Genomic DNA, 26,952 nt, shown 5'->3' on the forward strand with positions numbered 1-26,952 from the left:
GCCTGAAACAGTTCCTGACCCAGTGTCAGCGCTTGCTCTCAAGCCCGACCATGCCCACACGCGCATCAGCCCTGGCCAGTCGCTCCGGACGGCCACTCCCGCTTTACCTCAGCAACTGGGATTGAACCCAGCAACTTCCTCCGTCATCACCACAGCTGTCACCGTTGTCTCGTCGGTAACACCTGTGCCAACCCTAGTGGCCGGACCGCACTGCTCGCGCCCTACATCAGGGGCACCTGAACCATGTAAGCCAGCCATTTCCACCTATTTGGACGACTTGAAGCTGGCGCTACAGCAGCGACACGACACCATGATAAAGACCACATCTGTCCACGGAGCCGTTTCGACCGCTCCCTTGCTTGTGACGGCGTACTCTGTGTGCCAGCTTCCCGCCGACATCAGCTGCAACGGTCCAGCACCAATGACACTTGTGCCAGCGGGCAGCACTACAGTCGGTGACGGCCCCACCATGGCCTCCATTGCCCTAATATGCTTTGTCAGCTCGGCACCCTGCATCATTCGCCCGTTGCGCAGCAGCCAGGCTCGTCCACCTGAGCCCGTGCACTCCACCCGACAGCTCTTCCCGGCCCCCGACATGAACTTACCGCACCTTGTAGCGACCCCGTGGGGACACTGTTACTCCAGCTACCTGCTTGCCTGCCGTGGCTACTCCATCTCTGCCCCGTCGGCGCGTATATTTCGACGTTCCGTCTAGGCGGGGGGCCCTGTAGCGCCCGGCGACGCTATAAAGCGCAGGCGCTGCGATCGGCGTTCCCGCGACAGAAGAAAATAAAGAACGACAGCGCGTGCTCGGAGCGCACGCCCGGCACGCGCAGTCCGGAACTAGAAGCCTGCCACACTGGTCGTCTCTGTCTGGTGCTCCGCTGCGACCCCGCTAATACCTCAACACATTTAAACAAGTAGCACTGCAGTTTCTCACGCTACTCACAAAAGCATTCGTACAGTGCTATGAATTTATGCAAGTTCCCCATAGTAGCACAAATCGCGCACAACGATGGCACGCGGTGATGAATCTTGGGCAGCCATACTAGCGTGTAGACGGAGTCGGTGACGGGCAGTGCAAGAAAATAGCATAATCACAACAGACCACGTCCAACACTGAGGAGGTGGAGAGGTGGCCGTAGTGAAGACAAGCGATGTGGGACTGGCGCTTCGTCATGTCACCTACCTATGTGTGTTGTCTGGTTTTTGCGCCTAAAACTATTTAATTATGAACCAAAACCAACTAGCCCAGCAGCAAGTGCTCTTAGACTATATTTCTAGTGCAGTGGGCCCTTCCTTTTGTGTGTCATCTCCACGTTTCATTGATGATTCACATGTGTCGTCGCCAACACCTGTTGTGCAAGGACAGTCGCCTTTTGCATCAAGAATGGCTTGGTCCCCATTGAAGTGGCGCTTCGTCCTGTCCCTTACCTTTGTGTATTGCCTGGCTTTTGCGCCTAAAAACTATTTAATTATGAACCAAAACCAACTATCCCAGCAGCAAGTCCTCTTAGACCTTTAGACGCTCTCTTCTTCTGTGGACAGCTGCTGATGTTGGGCATGGATATGTCTTGAGCACGGGGATGAAGAGCGATGTTAACAGTGGTTTCGACGTCAGAGCGGGAGCGTTGGAAGCACATAGTAAATCCTTTGTGCTGATCTTTACCACATTTCTGACCAATACATCCCTGCAAGTACATTGTACACTGAGAAGAGATTTTCTTAGGCGTCTCCTCTCCTTTATTCTCAGCGCCGAGCTTCCTTTAAGTGACCATGACCTTAGCTGCTTGAGTGCGCTGGGGGCAATTGGCAGGTAAGGCCGAGTGAAGTGAGTGAGTGAACAACTTTATTAAGCTCTAGATTTGCTTTTCTTCTGCGGCTGTCAGATGGCTTCGTCCATCTGCTTGTACAAAGGTCGGCTGCCCTTAGTTCAGGGCTCCGCTGGAAGCTGCTGCCAGATGTGCTCGCCGAATCAGACCTCCTTGGTCGACTGGGCGATCGCTGGAGAGCACTCCCTCCCATTGCTCCGCACTCGGGTTTGTTATAACTGGTACCACGCTTATCCTCTGGCATGCCCACGTTATGTGGTACAGCGTGGGTGGTTCTTGGCACCAAGGGCATTTGTCAGTGTATTGTGTGGGATACATTTTGTTGAGTACGTGTAGGTTCGAGTACGAGCCCGTTTCTAGCTGCCTCCACGCGACAGAGTCTTCTCTGCTAAGGGAGTTGTGTGGTGATGGATACCGCTTTCTGCAGCCCTTGTAATAATTTAAGGCCCAAGAACGTGGGCTGTAGCAGCGTTCTGTCTGCGCGTCATCGTCATCCGGACGTTGTTGTCGCGCTCCAACGCCTTTTGGTAAAAGCCGACTCAGACCAATCAGTGGCAGAACATTTCAGAATCTTATTTTATGTGACGGTACGGGAATGAGCTACAGATGAGTGCCATGATGGTGATCGTCGCTTTTTTTTCTACATAGCACCTCGGTACGCGATCTGTAATCGGACTAGATCAGCGGTAATCATATCTTCGTACTCACCTCCAACGTGTCAGCCACTACCATATCAACGCAACTTACCCATTCGCTACCAATAAATAAAATCTCGAACCCAGGAGTGTTTAGGTACTCAACAAGCATAGTTTATTGTGCAAACAGTGTTGTGAAGAATGGTACGTGTATGAGCTACTGGCACCGGAAAAGAGCTTGGTACCTGCAGTAAATGAAGATAATGCAGTAATGGGTCGAAAGACCGACTAAATGTCCACAGCTGTTCATCTTTTTTTTTTCAGTGCGTGCACCTCGATGATAATCTCTATCCCCTTTAATGATTCTTCACTTAAACATCTGGCTTGAAAGAATGGCTGCGCACTCCTTAGCACCTTGGCCTAAGACGAATGTTTCGTGAGAGCCGTCGACCACCTTGACCTCCACTTTTCCATGAACAAGCTGAAAAAATAAGAAAGTAGTGGAGAAGAAGCATCACATTTGCAGATCACCTTTCAGAAAGAGAACACACTCATTAAAAGGCACGAGATGTAAGGCACAAGTTTAAACAAGAGGAAGTGTACGATTTAAGCGTCACTGACTTTGAAGACGTCCACAATATCTTCGACATCTTTGGGCTTAAGTTTTATGAGAGATTCACCCCATATTAAGAGCCCGTGTTGTTCTGCGTGCCTTGCTTTCTTTAATAAACAGCAAAATGGAACACATAGGCTTTATCGGCGGAAGATTTAACGACCATATTGTTAAGCGGTGCCGTTGATAAGTGTTTCACTGTTCTCAGAAAGAACCAGCTGCGGCGTTTCGATAAATCTCATGGCCTAAAATACGTTTTTATGCGTAGCATATTGCAATCACTCAGTTCAGCCCTTGGGCGCGGCCGGGCAGCCACCAAACCACGTGACGTGACGTCACGACAGCCGGAGGAAAAACCGTAGGTAAAGATGATGGCGATTCTTGGTGACAATTGCAATCACAGTAAAAAAAAGAAAAAAAAACGAAAAATCAATAAAAATCAAAAGAACAAAAAAAACCAAAAAGAAAGAAAAAACAAGAAAAAAATAAAAAAAACGGCTCAGCATGGTGGCGGTTGCCACCGCCCCGTTTCAAAGGGGGCGCTCCTATCCATCCATCCATCCATACGTCACGGAGGAAAAGCTGCTGACAAAATCTAGTGCCGCAAAACAATACCTCGCGCAAAAAGACCGCGCAATATGCAACGCATTCTTGGCTTAACCAAGCTAAGCCTGGGCATCTTTTTTCTTCCTTCTCTCTTTCGGTCTGAATAAAAATGTCCGCCGTACTTACCTGTGAAAGACCGTAGTCGGGTGGCAGCTGCCTCGCCATCTGTTGAGGCCTGGATGACTTGACGAGCACGACATCGCCGTGGAACTTCGCCCGCGGCCGATATTTAGAGCCGACCGTTAAGAGGTCGAAGAAGGCCTGCACAGCCGCGTCTACGTCCTGCCGTCTCGTTCTCAACTCTGGAATTGCCTCTAGAAGGATTTCAGCCGCCGCTTCCTTCTTCGCGTCCGACTCTGGACACTGGCTCACTTTCTGTCGGCACTGCGGTAAATGACGAGGCAAAATTTAAGAACAGAATAATTTTATTCTGCAAATTCACCGTGCGCGCCAACTGGCTGGCCCTGTAGGCCCAAATGGCCGTTATATTTTAGTTCAATGGAATTATCCTGTAAAACACCAAATAGTCCCCATTATTCCTTTTCTCCCGTGGTCACAAACCGACAGGATAACGTTACTACTGCCGCCCCACTCACATTTATATTACCCACTCCTGAAAACACCTTCGTCATATGCCCAAATGTCATATGAGGAAAGCATCGAAGTCCTGACCGAACAGTCATCGATAGGCTTCGCCTACCTATAGAAGTATGATTATTCGCTTCAAGGAAGGTTTCACATACTCCTACAGCCGTTAAATCGGCTGGCTTACTAACAGTGTTTTTTTTTAGATCGCTGCTTAAACAGGATGTTTCATCAAACAGTTCTACAAATTTCCAAAATAGGCTTATTGTTTATGAGGGTTTCACGCCCCAAAGCGTCTCAGGATACGAGCTACGCCTTAGTGAAGAGAAATTTCCAAAATTGGCGTTTTGAGTTGGAAGGCGGCAGTCTTGGGCATGTCATTGTCAGTACAGGAGTGTGCATCAGAATACAGCTAAGGCGTTTTGACCTGCTGGCTGGTTACGAACTGTTGAATAGTTAACGTTTTGCTGTTAGAGCTTCACTACCGGACCTCGAGCTTCAATCGCGGGCCGTGTAAATTTGACCTTCAGCTCAGTTAGGGGTCAAACCATGAAAAAGAGAAAAAGAAATTGAACCACGAACAGATCTCCTTTAATGGCCGCTCAGCGAGACCACAAGGCTATCGCCGCAGGCAACACGGCTTCTGTTAAACTGCGCCACACCCTCGCGCTGTGCATTGGAGAGCGTCGTCTGCATCAACTGTCATCTGCTCCATCTGGCGGCATCGTCTTCTGCGTTGCACAAATGCGTGTTTTCGCTCCGTGTCGAATGTAGTAAACATTCTCTGTAGATTTTACTATTTACTTTTCGACTCCTTATGTATTCAGATGTTTCTAAAACACCGTAAGTGATATTCATACCAGTTCTCAGATTTTTGAAAATGACACTGTCATCGCTGCTGTAGCGAAAAGGCTTTTAGGGGCACGCATGGTCAAAACCGAAATCGAGCGGCCTTACAGAGCTGTAGCCATGTCTACGAGCTCGCGTCGCACACCGGCACAGGGGCATGTGCGCTCCGAAATGCTAATCGCACCATTATATCACGAACGCTCGTAGGAGTGGCTATAGCGCTCGCTCCGGTCGCATGGTTTCGGTTGCGCCTGTGTGCGGCCACAAAATTCTTTGTGGTGTAGCGGCGACAACAATGGCATTTTTAGAAATCTAGAAATGATACGAATATAACTTACGGTGGGCTGCAAACATTTCGATAAATGAAGAACTTGAAGAACTTAGCTGCGATACTTTAAAAATTCTCTATTGAGTGTTAGCTAATCAGCCTGCTGTTAACACGGCTGAGTTGTATTTTAGGTTTGATTTGGTTTATGGGGTTTAACGTCCCAAAGCGACTGAGGCTATGAGAGACGCCGTAGTGAAGGGCTCCGGAAATTTCGACCACATGGGGTTCTTTAACGTGCACTGACATCGCACAGTACACGGGCCTCTAGAATTTCTCCTCCAAAGAAATTCCAGCCGCCGCGGCCGGGATCGAACCCGCGTCTTTCGGGACAGCAGCCGAGCACCATAGCCACTGAGCCACCACGGCGGCTGAGTTGTATTTTAATCCACATCATTACTGACAATGAATTGCCGAACAGTTCACTCTTCGAACTCAAAAAGCCTAATTGCAAAAGTTGCTAACAGTCTTGGTGAAGCATCCTACAAAAAATACTGAAAAACCAAAATCTGGCCCGCAGTCCTCAAACGTTGTAGTGGAGGTTTATGAAAGCTAACTGGAGACTGCATCAGGTTGAGGCCCCATCGGAAGACAGGCTGGCGTCCAGGACAACGCATTTTGGGCAAATTCATACGAGTTGAAAAATCTGAATCCATATTTGCGCATTCTGCATTTAATCACCAGAAGTCCCTCATTTCCTGCGCTAATACCTGGCACCCAATCAGCGATTTCCTGTGCGGCAAAAAAGTAGTTTCGCACCGATGACTGAAGAATTCGGTGAACAAGTACACTGCAAAATCACTTTCAAAAAAATTTACCAGGGCAACGTAGGGAACTTGAGTGCCAGTCATGCGAAATCACTGAAATTCTATTCAAATTTTCTCACAAATTCGTTTATTTCTGCTTCAGTTTTATGTCACTTTTCTTCCAATTTTATTCTAATTACATATTTTTCCTTTCTTTACGTGCAGAAGTCTGTACTAGTAGTGACTATTACTAGTAAACATTTCGTATATTCCCGCCTCTGATGACGTCACACCATTTGGACCAATCCCAAGTTTTGTAACATCACCACTTATTCAGCGACGCCTGTTTTTCGTGTCCATGAGCCATCAAATGTTTTCGCATTGAAGTAATGAGATGTGTGAGCTATCTGCACGTACTCGACATGTCCTGAGAAATCCGGTTGTGTCGTTGGGTTTGGTGCCTACTCCTGTATTTACTATGCTTCTATTCTGTTTGCCACAACTAACCAGGTAATGGAGTTTGCGTCCCAGCCGCATAAAGGAGAGCTTACAGCACTAAAAAAGACCAAAAGGTCTCGAAAGGTGAGGAAAAGGGTTCCTCTTACCTCACCCAGATTTAGAGGTTAAAGAGTTCATAAATGCTCCACTGCACAGTCTGAAAACAAATACCCGTTGCGTTGTTTGCTTACTTTTATTAAAGACGGTACATTCATACCGAACACAGTGACTTATTTTGTAAACAAAAAGTAAAAATGCAATTCTATATCCTACTCAGCCACTGTACCCGCTTTGACGCTGCATGAAAGCCGTTAAAGGCCATCCTTTGTCGATTCGGCACTCGTCCATTTTGGTGGCCGAGACTTGGAGACTGGCCTAGTCTTCGATCGGCACAGAAGACCGTTAAAGGACTACTTCGTCATTTGGGGTTGAAATATTTCCTTTATAAAATTTTTACAGTCTATAGATCGTCCGTTGAATTTTATCTATAAAAAATTTAACTTTTATAGACCTCGGCTGTTGACCCGAAAGACGCGGGTTCGATCCCGGCGGCGGCGGTCCGAATTTTGATGGAGGTGAAATCATAGAGGCCCGTGTACTGTGCGATGTCAGTGCACGTTAAAGAGCCCCAGGTCGTCGAAATTTCCGGAGCCCTTCACTAAGGCGTCCCTCATAGCCCGAGTCACTTTGGGACATTAAACCCCACCAAACCAAAACCAAACTTTTATAGACAAATCACATATACAAATTCACAGGCGATACAAATCCTGTAGACAGTTCACAGACAATCCATAGATTTCCGTCCATACAGTTCTAGTAGGCAATGGTCTGTAGACTACAAAAAATATGAAATCAAATATCTATAGGAAGTCAGTACCGGAACCACTGCCATTCATTCCCTCTCACTGGTACTCATCTGTGTCTAGGTGTTCACAGCTGATCGGCTATCTGATTGATTTAACATCGGTTTAAAGAGCCCTCAATAGGAGAGATCACGTTGAAAACTTCACCCCCCCTTGCAGGAGAAATAACTCAGGAAGCCGCTAAAGCCAGTAATGGGCGCTTAATTGTACACTGAGGACGAATTCATGTCGTCTTGTATCCATAGGGTACCGCGTTATGACCTCAAAAGAACGACCCCCACTGAAACCAGAGCTTATATTGGAGAAGGCAAAGAATGCAGGTGTGATCATAACCGTCTGGTTTAGCAGTAAAATTACGAGTGAGAGTAATAACCAGTGAGTTACCGGCGCTAGTCACCCGTCGGAACACAGCACGTCTCTGCTTATTACACAGGTTCTTTCCCAACTTTCCAAAAGCCATCCAATTAATTACACGTGTGCATCGCATTTCCCGTCATAAACACCCGAACGCTGTTTACCCTGTACGTGCACATACCACAACATTCCAGCAATCATTTTTCTTAAAGACTGCCCGTGACTGGAATGACCTCTCTGCTGAAGTGGCCACCATCATGAATCATCGACTCTTCAAGACCACTGTCGAGGAAGCCTATTCATCAACGTAATTTTTGGCCACTTTTTATTAATCTATTTTTTTTTTTGCCGTGTTATCCACACCCCTCATGTAATGTCCCGAAAGGGGCCTTTGAGTAAAAAAATAAATAAAAATAAGCAGATCCGCTTACCGCTAGGACGTCGATGTCAATGTACTGCATAAGGAAGGCGCAGAGCAGAGACGCCTCAGAGTCATGCTCATTTCCAGCGAAACGGAACTCGTGTTCCGACCATAGCGCAGCAACGTAACATGGTGCCCCATCGAGCATTGTGAGGCTAGCCACAGAGAGCCCAGAGGCCTGCATCTGCACGGCCATCTCGAAGGCTAAGGCTGCTCCGAAAGAGTACCCGACCAAGTGGTATGGTCCCGTGGGCTGCACTTCGGTCAGTTTCTGCGTCAAAGAGAACAGCGGCGTTAGAACGTAGTGGCGTTAAGTGGTTAAAGACGCATTGCCTACGTGTAGCAGTCCCTTAACAACAAACTACCCTTTTTTTCTAATTAAACTTCCATAGCAAGGTATTGACTTTACCACGGGGACCCGAAAACAAATGTGGGAACTATTTGTGTCTACCCGCCGCGGTGGCTCAGTGGTAAGGCGCTCGTCTACCGAGCCGGAGTACCCGGGTTCGAACCCGACCGCGGCGGCCGCGTTTCGATGGAGGCGAAACGCAAAAATAGGCGCCCGTGTGCTGTGCGATGTTAGTGCACGTTAAACATCCCCAGGTGGTCGGAATTATTCCGGAGACCTCCACTACAGCACATCTCCTCTCTTTCTTCTTTCATTCCCACCTTCCTCCCTTCCCTTACGGCGTGGTTCAGGTGTCCGCCGAGTTATGTGAGACAGATAATGCGCCATTTCCTTTCCTCAAAAACCAATTTACCAATTTACTATTTGCGTTCGGGTGATGGCAGCCTTTATAAATGTTTTATGACTAATTTCTTCAAGGAAAATGACGCCCATTAAAGATTTTTCTCTCTTTACATTTTCTCTCAGTGCTATTTATAATAGTTTGTTCAGTTTGCTTTCCATGCTGACATGTGTGCAAAAAAAACATTTTGTGACTATGTTTGCGTGTGAAATGTAAATAGCGTGACACCGGTGCTAAATGGGGACCATTTTTTGTCTGTGAACTCTCGAGCTATTTCTCAATAGCTTCTTCTGCTGGAGAACCCCAACGATATGTTGGAAATGAATGAATGAATGAATGAATGAATGAATGAATGAATGAATGAATGAATGAATGAATGAATGAATGAATGAATGAATGAATGAATGAATGACAACGTTTCAACCACCGCAGTTTTGTAGCCTGAATTCGCAGCTATAACCTGGCCAATCTAAAGGGAGATAGAGGAAGGAATTTTATGAGAGCAAAGGAGAAAATTGTGCCGGAATAGTAGATAACCTCTCTCCAAAACAGAAGACGAAACCAGCGCAAAACCAACGACCAATTTCTGAATAAACGGCGAAAGTGCGCAAGAAAGACAACTGCAGTGTGTCAGTACTAGTTAACGCCGGCACGACGCAGGGGGCGCTGCCATCCTCAAACCTTGATACTTGGCCATCAGGGGAAGATTGTTTTGTTGGTGTGGTATAATCAGCCGCGTCAAGACATATCTACAGAAATGAGATAACGTATACACGCAGGGTAATTAAAAACAGCAAAGCGCTGGTATTTCCTGCACTTACACAAGAGTATTGGTATCTCCAGGAGGGGCCGCAAAGGTACAATGTAAACTAAAAGGGAGGCAAGGGTAGACAAAATATGAACAATGGCAACTGGTCTGGTGTAAACAAGCTGTCGTCGTGAGTTTCCTTCAAATGTGATTTCATTTGAGTGAAATGTGTTTTAGTTTAAAGTAACAGGTTCAGTTTGCTGAAAGACGGGCGCACTTTCCACATACTATCGTGCCCAGATCGAAAACAAATTTCAGAGCGCTCCTGATAACGTTGAGTAGCCATCGGGTATTGTACGGTGTTGGAACTTGGAACAAAATTCTTTCTCACTGTCCTTTACAGAACTTCCTAAAAAAATCGCACCCTTGCAGTGAATAAAGCAGCAGTTCACGGTTCCACAGTTCTTTCAAGGCATTAAAATGTCATTAGAATCCAAGTATGAAGTGGCACAGCTTTGCTTTGTGCTATCACTAGATGCTCGACAAATAATAGGCACGAGTATTTGCTGGCGCACAGAAACGACTGGAGTCTAAAGGTAACGAAAATAGACGGATGAATATAAAATGTCCCTGGTTATGGTGAAATTAAACGGCGACAAAACAAAATAGCGTGGCCAGAAAAAAGGACTCTAAGCCTGTTCACACTGTTACGGTTCGGACAGTGAACAGACGATACCTGAGCACCGTATTCCGCTCGCTACACAAAGACACAGGGCAATATGGATCAAGTGCAGCTGACCTCTATGGGCATAGATGGCGCATTCACCATAGCACCCCAAACGCTTTTGCCATTCTGGTTGCGAACATCCGCTTAGAAACTCCACAGTTCCACTCGGCCACAGCCGCATCCAGCAAATTTTTTTCTCTACCGTGTCAAAGTTTCGAGCGGAGTTGAGCAGCTTGTTTTAACTCCGTTAATAATGTGAATCTCTGCTAACCTCCAGATTTCGGCACACTCAGATCACCATATTTAAACTATGGTCATCTTCTGGATAGCAGTAGAGAGAGTACCCACCCTGGAGCCCGAATGGCCCTGGCCAACATTAATCCCGTTTTACTGGCCGTGAAGTCACCCAAAGAGCCCTCGATTAAAACGTATGGCATAAATAAAAACAGAGAAAGCAATGTGACCCGCCTATAAACTCAGTCTTTGATGTGGGCTGTAATAAGGCATACTGGTTTCAAAGCTCTTAATTTCACCTACGAAATGCTGAAAGTCACCAATTTTCTGGAAACACGGGTGACGAAAACTCAGACACTGAAAATATCCGCCAATCAGCTTGAGGGCAAGGTATTACCTGCAGGTATGTGGCCGCCATCTTTTCTACGGAGTGCGCGGGGATATCCACGGTTCTCTGCACACCCACCACGCGAACGGGCAGGTGCGCTGCCAGCTCGAAGAGTGTGCTTACGCAGCCCTGTATGGAGTGCACCATGAACAGAGGCGTGGATCCTTCCAGATCATTCATATCGACCAAGACCCGGTCAGGAACTAGCCTCTCCATGCGCCGCAACCGCGGCACTTGCGACTGTTCCGTTGAATCTGCAATGGAAATAATTACTGCTTATTATTGCTTGGCATTCTTTTATCCCAAGTAAAAAAAAGATAACTAACGACTAACGAATGTGGTTGAACGTCCCAAAGCGACTATGGCTATGAGAGACGCCGTAGTGGAGGGCTCCGGAAATTTAGACCACCTGGGATTCTTTAACGTGCACTGGCATCGCACAGTACACGGGCCTCTAGAATATCTCCTCCAAAGAAATTCAGCCGCCGCGGCCGGGATCGATTCCGCGTCTTTCGGGTCAGCAGCCGAGCACCATAGCCACTGAGCCACCGCGCCGAAAAGAAAAAAAATCATTTGGACAAACGCGGTGCCAAGAAACAGCCCGAAACCTACCCCGGCCTTTAGTAGCGGTCATCTTTTTGTTTTTTTTTTTTTGCTGACTGATCATGAATGTGATTTGTCATGAAGCAAGAACATCTCGGGCCAAAGAGCGCCGTGGCACATGGTATTTTTCAAAAATGTGCTCAAGGCGGAGCATTTTACCCCAAAGAAGCGCTGCATATGCTCTCCAGCACTGGTTATGCTCTGGAAACTTTTTAACAATAAACCAATGCAATTGCACATTTCACGCAAGTAAGGGCTTTATATTTTATTTTAGTGCAGTTTGGGGTTAAGTTCAGACTGCACAGATATTCCTGTCAAGCAGAAAAATGTGACCGCTCACTGTGTAAATATCGTGGGTGATCAACTGCATCGTTCGTAGTTAAGTCTTACCATGTCTGTAGTCATGTCGAGGTCCTGCCGGATGCGACGCTAATACCAAAGCCCTTAAGACTGTCTCAGCAATGCCAAGTATTCATTGATGTCTTTTCCTTTTGGGCTCTAAGGAACATTCGGAAATGCAATAGCCGCTACACCACCGAAAAAAAAAGAGCTAGGAAAAGGAGGTGTGGCGTAGTATCCAAATTATTTTCCTACTGCACTGTGCTTAACCATCAAAGTCGCTTGGCAGCCTCCGCATGCGGGGCACGCGCTCTAAGACATAGCAAATCTCAGGACTCCGTTTCGTCTGCGAGTGATTTAATCGACGTCCTGTGCAACAACGGGCTCGAAAATGTTGCAAGTTGCTGAAGATGATTCAGTTTTCACATAGGTGATGATGGAAACCAGCTTGAAACACAGGCGGCCGCACTCCGATGCACAACAATAGAGTTTCCAGTTATTGTTTTGTAGCAACAATACTATTCAAGATAGAAATGATTTTTTTTAAAGAGTGGCCAATAGAGTAACAAACATTTTGCATTTTACAGAAAATTTGTGACTTTTTTTTTCTTTTTAAATACAAGCGTGTTTTTGCAAGTTTGTTGAATTTTTTCTAAAATCTCGTTTATAGCAAATAAATTTCTTGTTGCTATATGCAATTTATTGTTTAAACGTATATTAATAGAAAGCACTTTTATTCAGCTCTGTTTCTGGGTATTGCAATCAATATTGAATGCAATATTTTTTCCACAAAAAATGTACTGAAACCTTCTGAAAATGATAATTTTCTCCATGGTACAGAAAGAGTTAAAATAGCGCACTGTGGGCACGAAATAAAGCGCGCACAGATGAACCGAAGAGTTGATCTGAGACCCAATAACATAGCGATGAAAGAATAAAAACTACGTTCTCAATTACTTTCTTTACATAGCAACCCCGAATCAGAAGGGATAATCAGCCACGCAAGTATTTATTGTGCATAACTACAATACTTCGATTTCATATACTGCGCTGTTATCCTTGCTTTCGTGCGCAAATTACGCCTAGAGAAAACAAATACCCGCAACCATGTTATCTATATTGCAAAAATTGCAGGGCAGCATGGGTAATTCTGGTTCAAAGCACAAGCGATTGCTTTATCTGCGGTAAATATAAGCATTTTAATTAGAGCCACTTACTTTCTTCGAAAAGAGTTCAACAAACGGCAGAGTTTTGTTGTAAAGGTTCTGTCAGGGGTTGGCGTTCTTTAACCATAGCAAATGCGCCTTTTTTTAGACAGGTGCGATGAAAAGCCGAGCTTTTTTACAGGAAAAATTTGTAGCCGAAATGCAAGCACGCACAAAGCCCCATTGCCAAATTTCTTTCGGCGAAGGATACCGCTCTGCTGAAACTATCGCTGTCGAGCTGTTGTATTCTTGGATCACCATAACTAGAAAAAGTACTAATATTAGCAAATTATTAATGCGTGGATTCATTTGGAACAAACCACCGCGCTAGTTTAGCGGTTATGGCGCTCGGCTGCTGACGCGGGTTCGATCCCGGCCGCGGCGGTGGAATTTCGATGGGGGCGAAATTCTAGAGGCCCTTGTACTCTGCGTTGTCAGTGTACGTTAAAGAACCCCAGGTGGTCGAAATTTCCGGAGCCCTTCTCTACGGCTTCCCTCATAGTCCAAGTCGCCTTGGGATGTTAAACCCCCATAAATGAAACCATTTGGACACCATTTGGAAGAAGGCGTAGCATCTCTGATTAACAGTCTTAAGGTATCAACTTCCTCAGGGGTAGACGGAAAAAATACAAAAATTTTCAAACACGCCGTACATCCCTCTAGTATCATTCTCAGCCATATTTTCAAGCAATCTTTAGCAACTTCACATATCGCAACCACCACTGATCCTGATAAATATTTTAAACTTATATTTTCCATAACTACTGCTTAACTCTTCGCATACATTGTTATTTTATTTGTTCATGGCTTCCTTTTTTGCAGGGTTTGTTACTAAAAAGATTCATTGTATTAGTGTTCTGTTTGTATAATTTTAATACTGCAGTAATCTTCGTTCTTTGCCGCGCTGCCATTCTTTTGATTCTTTTGCTTACTTATGTCATCCAAAGTGTCTTATTTGTGCTTCTGTTGTTTGTTTTATATTTGTGGTTTTGTGTTATTCTGTTCAATTGCCTGTGCCCCCCCCCCTATGTAATACCCCCTCGAGGGCCTTTAGGGATATTCTGTATAAATAAATATAAATAAATAAACTAGTGAAATTCCTTACGATTGGAAGATCGGCAAAATTATCCCGGTTTAAAAATCCGGCGACAAAAACACAGTAACTACCGCCCCATATAACTAACGAGTATTCCATGCAAGTTACTTGAGCACATAGTTGCATCTAACATCGCGTGCCATCTAGAGAACAACGATTTTTTTTTTCCCACGCCAGCACGGATTCAGAAAAGGGTTTTCATGTGATACACAACTAATTGAACTTACTAGGTAATTATTCATGAACATGGATAAAAACTTCCCGACTGACTGCATATTCGTTGACTTTTCCAAAGCGTTTGACCGTGTCGCCGATTGTCGCCTTATAGCTACGAGGGGGGACCCAAAAGAAACCGAACTGAGAGCGCGCTGCTAATCGTGGACGTAGTAGAGAGTTCTACCTCTAGATGGGGTTAGCAGAGGCCTTCACTAAACAGCTGTGCAGACGACATAAATTTGTAGGCAAACATTTGAGCGTAGTGTTGTGGACTCGCTAACTGTCTCCTGGATCCGGAACTTCATATCTTTTCGAAAGCTGTTCACGGTAATCAACAACTTTTCATCATCCCTTAGTGACGTCACTTCTGGGGTTCCTGAAGGAAGTGTTCTCGGTCCCTTATTATTTTCAATTTACATAAATGACCTCCCATCACATATTACATCTTCAGTCCGACTCTTCGCCGATGACTGCATAATTTATCGCCAAATCCGCTCAACCACTTACCATGTAATTCTTCAGCAGCACCTTGAATGCGTAACTAAATGGTGCACATCATGGCAAATGATACTTAATACTGGCAAACGTAAAATCATGACAGTTAGCCGGAAGCATTCAAACTCGCTATTCACTTATTCCCTTAACAGTGTCACGCTATCTCGCACGTCTTCTTATAAGTACCTTGGCGTTTATCTGACTTCAAATCTATCATGGGCGGAACGTATTCACAACATGACTGCCAAAGCATCGCGCGCGCTTGGCTACTTGAAGAGAAATCTTCATAGCCCTTCTGTTTTTACTCGCAAGCTAGCATACTTAACATTTATCCGTCCCCAACTAGGATATGCATCAGATATGCCGTACTGTTTGAGGACTGCCTTCAATCTAAATATTGCTATCGTGTGAATGACAGTGTTTGTGAGGGAATGTACAGAGTCTATCACATTTTTCTAGAGCGCTGAAAAGGTGCTGGTCGGGAGAACAGATAAATTACGAAGCAGGTATTGACGCTCATTGATAATGCTTGCACTGGATAGCAGCCGAATAGAGGCGTGAACCGCACAGGCACCAGCGCTTTATCGCTAAGCAAAGACTGTGAAAAGGTTTCAGTTCATTTTCTCCGCAGCACACCGTCCGAGCACTCTAGGCAAGTGTGATCGACTCTGTACTGTGCGCAGGAGGAATGTCAGACTGCACGAGACGCTCGCGCGTATCGGGGAAACCCCCAGGAGATAGAACTAATTTTGGGAGTACGTCCGGCTCTACAACGCACATTTAGAGTATTGTTTTAAAAAGATAGCTTAGAAATGACGCAACATACTTGTTACAGTCTTCTACAAAGCACTCGCCAACAGTTATAAAGCAGTCGCCTGCATGGGTACTCCGTCAGCGCTGATTGTCGTACCATTCAGCATGAACCAACCAGCCCGACTCAGCCCGACTCAGCCCTCTCTTTAGCTTACCATCTTCAGGTTTCTGTTCGGCCCCATTTTCGACTGGACATACAATGTCGCCAGTGCCCTTCCCAATCTGTTGAAGTCTGTTGATGGTCAGCTTGCGTATTTCCTTTATGGACAGTGTGACGTCGTAGTCTCGCTCCAGCGTCTGCTGCACTTCAATGCCTATCAGGGAGTCCATGCCGAGATCGCCGAGGCTCATGTTCGCATCCAGGATTGCTGGGTTTTTCACCCCTGAAAGCAGAAGTCCCAATAAGCAATTCTGACATTTCTCGCGGATCGAGATAATCACAGCACGCTAAGTGGCAGGAACGCAAACGTTAGGAATTTCGGGTAAAAGTTCGGGCTAAACAACCTGAATTGTATTCAGCTGTACACTACAAGGACAACAAGGAATACTGCACAGAATACATTGGCTGTCACTTTTGCAATACCAAACTGCTATAAAAATAGTCTTTCATGCGAGAAACCTTTCATGGAGACATGCTCTCTCCCTGCGCGGAGCTTCACTGTAATCTCCGAAGACAAAGCTATCGCGCTGCCAGATCGGTCGCGGGGCCTTAGATAAGATCCAACTCAGAAAAAATTTATGCGGGAGCGAGGTTTTGCGCGTCACCAAAATTTTCGGGTGCTCTGAGAAAGGAGGAGGAAGTGATTCTTCCAGGCTGGCGCCCCAGCTGCAGTGTTTGCTAGTGTTTGCTAGTGTTATCACTAACGAATATCTCGTCCGCCAGCAACCCCCGCTACAGCTTGGAAGTCGTCATGCTTGCAGTGAAGCCCCTGGCTTGCGAGAAAGAAATAAAGAAAAAAGTTTCTAAATATCAACTTTCTTTAGAGTACGTACTTAGCACACCATAGTGAGCCTGTGTTTGCAGTGGCTACTGTGCGCTATATAAGCAAAAAACCAAGGCAACACACCAGAGTTTACAATAAACCCGCTCTCGGCAGAATTTATGCGCTCAGCAGCAAAGCAGCATGTTTTTATTTTTCTCGAAACAATGAAAAGATGGAACGAGAAACCGACATTCTTTCTGTGTCCACTGACTTTTAAAAAAAAAATAGGATATGCCTTTTTTTTCATCAAAAGCGCCTGGAGTCGCGTTGGTAGTCCTAATTTTTCTTCTGTTTGATTCATATCATGTTTAGGTTTTTTTTCTGGTGTAAAGCCTATCCTGCACGGGCTAAAGAATTAGGCAGAAGTATGGATACATAAGAATACAATAAATAAAAACCTTCCACCCTCCGTGCAACTATTCCTAGGACAATGGACAGCACACGGCCACATGTGAAGCGATATTGCGAGCGCATACTTCTGTCTCACCCATTTTATGTTGTTCGGGGCGACTTAGGCTATGCTCCCTTTTGTGGAGCAGGCGAACGGAGAACTTCTTGCTCAAGGAACCTGACACCGACGCCGTGTACACGGGACAGAGTCCCTCTTACGACAGGGACCTCTGTAATACGACTTCCCACGGAGAGCAGTGTGGGATTTTTCTCTCTCCACTCCCGGTTCACAGGCAGGCAACAAGGAAGTATGAACATATAAGCCGTGACTGATCTCACACTAGATCACTATAAGGGGACGGAAAACACTTTCTTTGCAAAACGCTAATAAACTAACTTCACTCGGCTCCTTGGTTCTTGGTAATTTATTTTATTGCGAAAGCAATACTACTTGCACTTTCAGCCTTTGCCGTGGCGCGGCGGTGCCACCATTGACCTTTAGTTGACCTCTGTGTGACGCCATGTGTGACATCACGCCGAAGAGAAGGGCGACCGACTCGCGCTGTCGCAAGCCGCGGCGGTGCCACCACCAGCGCCTAACTACTGCGCTCTCCGCTGGGAGCGTAACAGGTGTTGTGATGTCACGCCGAAGAGAAGGGCGACCGACTCGCGCCGTCGCAAGCCGCGGCGGTGCCACCACCGGCGCCTAACTCCTGCGCTCTCCGCTAGGAGCGCGATTGTGGCGTTACGCTGAAGATATTAGGTTCGATTCACGTCGCTAGTAAGCAGTAGCTGTGCCAACCACCAGCGGCTTAACATTGCTTCGCGGCGATGCCGCCTACCACTAGGGAAGCTCGTCGTAATGGGCGTAAAAGAGAGCGGCGAGCTACAGAGACAGAGGAAGAGCGTGAAACTAGACTCGTTAAGCGACGTGCCCAGTATGCGGCTCGGCGAGAACGTGCGAGCTCTTCAGTGGATGATGGGACTGATTCGCTCAGTGTTGTCGACAGTGAAGATGGAGCCAGCTGTAGTCTTAGCAGTGACGAACGTTGCAACTTGACTAAACGACTGCGACGAGCCCATGAAACCCAGGAAGAACGACACGAGCGGCTTCAGAAGGAACGTCCATCGCGGATTAAAGATAATTAACGCAAGAGGAAAAGACGTGCTTTCGCAATTTCCCGGCTTAACCAAGTTGAGCCACAGCCATTTTTTCTGACTACTTAATCCCTCCGTCTTGAACCATTCAACAAAACAATACCCCAGTGGTACCTTGACCAAAAAGGCGAGCGAGACCAACTGTTCAACTCACAGCGATGCCTGTTGGCTATGAATTCACCGCCTGAAGAATGATATACCTAATTAGCGGTGATTACACAGCTCTCGTGCGGCATTAGGCACCGATCGCCACTCACCAAATATGTGTGTAATCGTCTCCACGATGTCCCGCGTCTTAGTTTTAGCTTCGTGCGTCTTTGAAGACCTCTCTGTTTTCACAAAGCTGGACACGACCGGCTGCTTCTGATTCAGGAATCGGTCCAGCACGCTGAGGCAGCTCCCAATACGCTGAGGAGCGTAGACATCGGCCGCAGCGTCAGTGCCTTTCATTCGGTGCCACACTCCAACATCGCCAATGGCACCCCACTGAATTGCCAGTCCTGGAAGGGCAGTGCAAAATGCTCCGCTCTTAATGCGTTGGTTTGATTAGGGCACATTGAATTGAATAGTTCATGTTGTCAGGATTGCAAAAGCCGTGAGTTTCAACATTTTCAAATAAATCAATTCCAATGTTCCCGCCGATGTAGCTCAGTGGCTGCGGCATACATCGCCTGATTCTGGGTCACAGGATATAATACTGGTAGCTGCAGCCTTACTTTGATCGAAGCAACATGCAAAAATTGTCGTGGGTTGTTTAATCTTTCTTCCGGTTAAGAAACCCCACGTGACCAGAAGTTAACTCGGAAGCCTCCACTACGGCGCCTCTCACAGCATACGTTCAGCTTGGAGACGTGAAATTAACGAAATCGTAATTAATGAACATAACTGGTATGCTTGCAAGAACACCAATTAAGCTAACTGCTAGTCAATAAGGGTGTACCACAAGGAAGCCTCTTAGGGTCTGTGTTGTTTAATGTTTATATTAACGACATCCTTATCAACACACTCGTAAAATTTATCACATACGCCGATGACTATCTTATACTTGTACTTAGATTGGATGCAGACACGTTTTCTAAGGCAATGTGCAGATTTTCTTACGAATTTACTCTCCCAGTCAGGATCAAACAGACTGAAAATAATACATCTAAAAGTAAAAGAATGTCTTTCACAGGGAAAAAGGAAACATTTCAACAAAATAATGCCACAACCTACCAAGCACAAAACACTGAAAACGTAGAATGGCATAAATTACTTGGAGTCACATTTAGCACCACAATAATCTGGGACTTGTGCACTGTTAATGTGTGCAAAAAAAGCTCAGCCGTAGTTGGAGCGGTCTCGCGTTGTCTTACGTTCCTCCCAATTCGCGTTAAGGTCTAAAAATATCATGCAACATTTTGTCGCATATCTACTACTGCAATCTTGCCTGGGGCACCACAACTGCTACTAATAAGCAAAAAACTTTTACAATTCGAAAAGAGAATTGAATCGCGAATCATGAACACCTATCACATAACGGTCCGCTATTTTCGACCTATAATATGATCTCCGTTTTTTGTTTATGCGACTTCGGGGTTTTACGCACGTATTATTGTTTGACCAATTCTTTCGATGACTTTTTAATTGCCACCGCATCCCTCGAACGCCACGAATGCGTCTTTGCTACAAAAAAAATCTGGAACGTTGCTCGTTTTCGAACTAATTACAAGCACCAATCATTGAAATATAATCTTCCTTCACAACTTAAAAGGTATACATTTCATTCCAAGAACAGATTAAACCATTTTGGGCAACGATTTCATAACAGATGCTAAAAATTAGAAAAAAAAGAGGCAAAGGAAAAATCAACGCAAGCCTAAGCATCAGTTATTAAAAAACACTAATTTATTGTATTTTCCCTTTTTTTGGTGTAATAACTGAACATTATTTCATGATTGACTTGGTAAGGTGGTCCACTTTATCATTTTTTTTTCGCCGTCACAACTGTGAAGTGTTTTCGTGTACATGCTGCACGATGTTGGGCCTCTGAAACGGGCAATGTCATGTTTCTTTTTCCAGAATAGAGTACTAACAGCACTGAAATTCAATATGCAGAGTAACCGAGAAGAACACTATTTTTCAAGTTGTAAACAACTGTATTACGCTTTGGTATATGATGGAGACCCCCAGATATTCTCAACTCTAGAGAGATGAACGAGGAGTAATGAACCCCAGAATAGTTTCTGCCCTACCAACAACGCAAATGAAAATGCAAGAGCACTTCTTTTAACTCCCTCCCTAAGCCATTCTCCTAACACTAAGTACAGCCGTATCGCATTTACCCCGCTATCCTCTGAAGCCGGAAAGCCACTTTTACTTCTTGAGTCTGTGTACTGACAAAAGGTATCAATGGGACTGTTAACTCACCGGGTAGCCCATCCGCAACGCGGCGCTCACAGATGCGCTCCATTACAGAGTTTGCATAGCCATATCCAGTTTGACCGACGTTGCCGTGACCAGAGGCGAAAGACGAGAAGGCGACGAAGTGGTCCAGTTCTGGACAGAGCTTGCGTGACAGTTGATCCAAGTGGCGTGTGCCGTCCACTTTGATTCCGCATACTGCTTCGAAAGCCTCAGCAGTCTGATTCTCAAGCAGTGCATCACGAAGCACCTAAAGAAAAATAGGGGGTTGGTTTTAGCGAAAAATATTTGTCACTTCATATTTGTTTTGTTGGAGGGAGCGAATGCGATATCTCTCGGCATAAATGTCATTATACATACCAACATTTCACGATGACAAAACAAGAGCTTGAAGTATTTTCGAAAACTGCATACAAAAGACTGCTTTTGAGTATCAGAGGAAGACAGGAGGTTTCCTTTGAAAAGTGTTCACGTAATATGTGGGTGCAGCGGTGCACGTAACTTTGCGCTAGCGAAGTCAAGTGATACGTTAATTTTTTGGGATGCGTATCAGTTATACACTGCAGACGAAGAAGAAGGCAGAACACCGACCAAAATAAAAATGAACACTTTAAACGACGTTTCGTCGTTTAAAGTGTTTAAAGACCAACACGTAACTTCAATTTTCTGAACTTTTTCATCAGCCATACCATCCCGGTTTCCTTTTAAGCAGGGAAGCAAAAAACTTAACGCAGAAATGACAAATACTGTGTTGGAGGCAAACTTTCGGGAAAGGATACTTTTGTGCAAAGTTCCCCATTCCCGCTTATTTTACAGGTTTGACAGCTGTCGCAATTCCGACCTACAGCGCCAATGAACAAGCGCAGTTCGTGCATCTGGCGTCTATGAGATTATGTGCAAAAAATAATAGAGCTACACGCTCGTAGAAAAGCGGTGAAGGTTCAGTTCAAAGTTCTTGCGCACCTAATTTTCTACAGAGCGTTTATGAGTTGAAAACATAAAAGCTGCGAAGAGACAAGATGCAAAGCGCAGCAGGCCGGAGACATGCAGACTTTGAACTTGTTCATTGCAGAGGTATCTCCATACTTCAGAAGCAAAAATGGGCATGCGCACCTAGCATTTATGGCCATCAAACGCGCCGCAAAAATCACCATGCCCACATGAGAAATTTTAATTCCTCACGGTAAAAAATCACCGACCCCTTGCTACCACACTGCTTAGGCCCACATCTGCCTATCCAAGCTTCAAGAATTTCACGTACCTTTTGGTCCCTTGCATAAGCGATTACCTTTTTCTGCCTGATAATGCGATATGCTTTCGTTCTCTCAATATTGGTAACGCACTGGCAAGTGCTTCATACAAAATGACTCTAAAGATGCAACATGCTACTGCACACGCTCAGTGATCCAGTGTCCCGTTTGCCCTACATAAACCACTTGGCTGCAAAGCGGAGTTCTGTACAGCTGCGGAATCGTAATTTGGGAGGAATTGAAACCCGCCGCGGTGGCTCAGTGGTTAAGGCGCTCGTCTACTGAGCCGGAGTACCCGGGTTCCAACCCGACTGCGGCGGCCATGTTTCGATGCAGGCGAAACTCGAAAGGCGCTCGTGTGCTGTGCGATGTCAGTTCACGTTAAAGATCACTAGGTGGTCTAAAGTATTCCGGAGACATGCACTACGTCATGTATGTTTGTTGCACACGGAACTGTTGGTGATGAAGTAAGGAGACATCACTTCCATAAACTCTTTCGAAGTCTACGTTTTTCAAGTCCTCTTCTCTGTCTCGTCCCTTGCGCAGTTTTTATGTTTTCGAATCCTGCCACACCAACTCGCTCTTCACTGTCCGCTGTTAATTACACTTTTTTAAAACACTTTGTCGCCTCACGTTTCGGGGGCAATGCCTCACAACTATGGGTATATAACACACTGCTTCGATTGGCTGGCCAGGGGCCCGATCAAGGCAAATTCAGGGCAAACCTGTCGGCTGTCTATTCTTATCACTGCTGCTCTTCATCACTGCGCTTCTTACATTTTTTAGGCAGGAAAACACGCATTATGGGCTAAAAGGTTTCATTTATAAATAAGACTTCTGTTTTTCGCCGCCCACTGCTATCACTCTTTCCATGTACAGACATAAAAGGACTCCATGATTACGATTACTGCTTAGCAGGCAACCATAGTTTAACCTGGACTAAAAAATGAGGGCATTACAGAATTCCCTTGCCACCGCAGTTTATATGCGGGAACGGTCGGTCATCGGTATATCTTTACTTGATATTCAATGTTTATGGCTTATAAAAGCTCCTTTTCTGGTCAAAGTAGTCTCTTTGCTCAAATATTCCGCCATTAACCGATACAGGTACACCTCGATTTGTCCTTAGTATCCCATTACTGGCTTCCGCGTGTTTTAAATGTCCTGCCCACAAGTACAGTTTATCGTGTGCTATAAAGTGGTCATCGTACTTTCTGCTTACCAATGAAAGGTTGAATATTGCTCCAACCGGTCCCATGGCTGAGGCATCCTCTATGATCTGTCGGGCCCCCTCCTCCGTAGAGGCGTCAAGTGTGCTCACGAGGACAACTGCTCCGGCCTGGTGCCATCGCTGAATACGTAGCTTCTGGTACCCTGTTCGTACTCCTGAACGGGAGGTCAACAGCAGCTTACGGCAGCCGCGGCCCACCATCCAGTCGGCGAGCTCTAGGCCGAAGCCGCCCAAGCCACCGATGATAACGTACGCCTTGTGTTCGTGAAAGTAAGTACGCCCTACAGCTTCCACGGTAAAAGGCGACGCATGGGCCGTTTGGAGACTGCTTTCTTCGGGACGGACCTGAAAGTAATGGTGACATTCTGTCAACGGACAACCGTAGGCTGACCACTTTTTCCTCTAGCTAGAAGTCACAAACAGCAACTGTAAGAATAGCGAAGAAAAGCACTCATTTTTGCTCCTTCATCCACTTTCACATATCCAAGCGCCGCATTACGACTCACAACGCCGCCGGTAAAACTGACAGGCAAACAAGCGGCGAAAAAAACAAAAATCAAAACACCCAGCTTTGAAGATGCAGCATTTACTGAAACAGCCATAACTGAATTTTCTCCCGGTGTGTATCTGCATTACCCTTCAAATAGAAAGTTCGCGAAGACAGAGAAAATCTCAAAAGGGAAGCTTTTTTAGAGCAAAGGACAGGGGGCTGAGTATACCGGGTGTCCCAGCTAAATGTAAAGAAGCTTTTAAAAAACACGGCGTGTCCTTGCCGTCTGAAACCAAATGAGGGTTTAGAGTCGCGTGGCCTAGTCTGCAGTATTTTTTCGTTCTTCAAGGTTGACTAATTAGTTAAGATTAATTAGCTAACTTTTTAATTATTGACTTGAGGAACAAAGTGTAAATGGAAAAGTTGTAGATCGCTTTGAGAAACAGCTTACTGGGACATTTGCAGCAAAGTAATACTTACATAAAGTAGTTTTTTTACTGGCCTTTAACCACAACCCGCACAACAAGAAAAAGCTTCCACATGATAACTGTGCCACTTCAACGTCCCAAGACGCGCCTTAAAGAATAAAATCCGTTTTTTTCTGAAGTCCTCTCTTCGATGAGACTTTGGATGTACATTGGGGCAGAGAAGTGAGCGAGCAGCTGGTCACGTGACAACTTTCTTTTAGGGCCAAGAAATGAAGCTATGTAAATCGTAACTTGGCGGAAACCGCACTACTAGCGGTTTTTCGAGGCGGTCTAAAACTTTTTCATTGACACTTTCTTCCTGAAGTCGATAATTAAAAAGTTAGCCAAGTAAACTTAACTAATTAATTAACGTTGAAGAGTGAAAAATATACTGATGACTAGACCACGCGACTATGAACAACCCTCAGTTGGTTTCACTGGACTAGGACACTTCGCCTTTTTTAAAAGTTTGGTTACATTTAGCTGAAACACCCGGTATATAATCAAGATTCTCGAGATTACTGCTACTGGCATTAAAGGGACCCTGAAATGATTTCGATGGACATATTCTAGTACAACACTGTACAAGTGGCCTCTGTGGGTATTCCAGCCAAATTTGAAAGCTCTGCGCGCACCCTATAATTTAGAAATAATTTTAAAAAATCGCTGCTCGCAGTGGCTTGGAATCCGTTAGTGCGACACTCCTCACCGCGCGTCCCGTTCCCCATTGACGGCAGTGGGCAGACGGGACGAGCTTGAAGGCTGGCGATTCTGCCCACTGACGTCATCGAGGAAGGGGAAGCGTGGTGAGGTGTGTCGCCCTAATCTCAGTAGCTTTAGCTACTGCGAGCAGAGATTTCAAAAAGTATTTCTAAAATGTAGGTTCCACGCAGAGCTTTCAAATTTGACTCGAACACCCATAAAGACCACTCTACAGATATGTTGTACTAGAATATGCCCATCGAAATCATTTCACGGTCCCTTTAATATTACTGCTACTACTGCCTGCATTGGCGTTGCCTACCGTTACAGAACGCTCAACTAACGGCCCAACTCTTGATGTCATCGCGAATATTCGAAAAAATTGTTATCCTGAGTGTAGCACGCAGTTGCAAGATATGCGAACACTAACAATCATTCATGCATTCAAGCCTGGAATAGACAGCCACGAAACATATTCTATACCTTTCACCATCTTTCACTCAAAGAAGTGGCACCGGCAGCTGTACCGTGCACACATCTTGCTATTCAAGTGCCAATTCCAAGGCCCACATGCGCCCGAGGTTACATTACCACACAGGGCGCATTCTGAGAACACTTTACTCTGGCCCCTCCCATACAGTATACTGGAATTCTTTTGGGCGATCTGGTAGGCTCTATAGTTTATAGTGACCTGTGCTATAGTTTATAGTGAACCCTGTTTTGCACCTGTGACCGCCACCTTATCACCGCAAACATCCTTGCCTCTTATTGGAGAGGAGGAATAACCGCGAACTTGGACGAGACTGAAGAACGAGAAGAGGACAGCACGAGCAGTAACCGCTCGTCCTGTCCTCTTCTCGTTCTTCAGTCTCGTCAAAGTTCGCGGTTATTCCTCCCCTCCAATATGTTAGATCAACTGGCCCAAAGCGTCCCCTTGTTGATCCTTGCCTCATTTGCACATCCGACTCTCCGTCGCCTCCGTCCAAGAGGCAGTTTATGTTGAAGGCACTCGCCTGTAGATCTTTTGCAACGAAATATAAACTGACTTACCTCCAGCACAACTTTCCCAATGTGCTTTCCGGAGGCCATGTAGCGGAACGCCTCCTCCGCCTGATCCCGCCTGAAGTGGTTGACGTCCAGTGGTCGCACAGCACCGGAGTCGATGCCCTGCTGGACGAGATCTCTCACACGGCGCTTGTCTTCCGCCACGAACGGGCCATCCCCGTGCAGCGACTCAAGCAGGATACCACAGAAGATGGCGCTCTTGAGGAAAACCGACATGCCCAGCGGGGAGTCCTTCGCCAAGTCGAACTTGCCGATCTCCAAGAAACGGCCATGAGTCGCCAAGCAGCGCACGCTGGCCTGGAGCTTTTCTTCTGACAAGGAATTGAGCACGAGGTCGACTCCTGGTACGAAAGATAGGATCGATGGCAAATGCTTAGCGGGCAACAAAGAGGCAGAGGATGACAATGGACTCTTATTGATTTTAACTTTCAATTTATCACAACGTATTTTTCTCTCCAGTTAACCTTACTGTATTCAAAAGGCTCCTATGGATTTAACTGCCTCTAACTGTACCATGTTTTCGACTTTCTTCGTGTTCTATTTACTGTGTGTCGACTGTAGCTGCACAGGCTCAAGGTTCTGGCTATTAGGTCGAACTTTTTCATGCTAGTTTTCGGCGCCTTTTTGTGCAAGATTTTGGACCACCCTCATCTTCTGTATGGTCAGAGGTTTGCTCGTGCACTGGGGTTGCTGAGAGCCATTAACGACCGCTCCTTTCACAAAATTTTGGCTCTAAATAAAAATCAGACTTAGAAGACTTCGGGCTACTGAGACGTTAGGACTGCGAAATTTGTCTATTTCGTAGTCTGTCTGTCTGTCTGCTGTCTCTGTCTGTCTGTCTGTGTCTGTGTGTCTGTCGGTATGTGTGTACGT

General features: G+C 45.8%; 1 protein-coding gene across 2 annotated transcripts in view; it reads right to left on the reverse strand.

The window, feature by feature from the left end:
- Positions 1-2,834: 2,834 nt before the first annotated feature.
- Positions 2,835-26,952, reverse strand: part of LOC149348193 (fatty acid synthase-like) — a 59,229-nt gene continuing 35,111 nt past the window's right edge. The window contains exons 20-28 of one of the 2 annotated variants that reach the window (XM_089585765.1): positions 26,065-26,420; positions 23,347-23,700; positions 20,881-21,124; positions 18,729-18,971; positions 16,096-16,323; positions 11,183-11,427; positions 8,338-8,598; positions 3,813-4,070; positions 2,835-2,948 (exon numbers count right to left, since the gene is read on the reverse strand). In XM_089585765.1, the coding sequence (XP_089441891.1) occupies positions 2,835-2,948; positions 3,813-4,070; positions 8,338-8,598; positions 11,183-11,427; positions 16,096-16,323; positions 18,729-18,971; positions 20,881-21,124; positions 23,347-23,700; positions 26,065-26,420 (2,303 nt within the window). Of the gene's footprint in view, positions 2,949-3,812; positions 4,071-8,337; positions 8,599-11,182; positions 11,449-16,095; positions 16,324-18,728; positions 18,972-20,880; positions 21,125-23,346; positions 23,701-26,064; positions 26,421-26,952 lie in introns of both variants that reach the window. The other variant, XM_089585764.1, reaches the window with a different exon arrangement.

This window comes from Amblyomma mixtum, chromosome 4 (genome assembly GCF_055824585.1).
Source record: "Amblyomma mixtum isolate Tamu chromosome 4, ASM5582458v1, whole genome shotgun sequence".
In the NCBI taxonomy this organism is placed as follows: Eukaryota; Metazoa; Arthropoda; class Arachnida; order Ixodida; family Ixodidae; genus Amblyomma; species Amblyomma mixtum.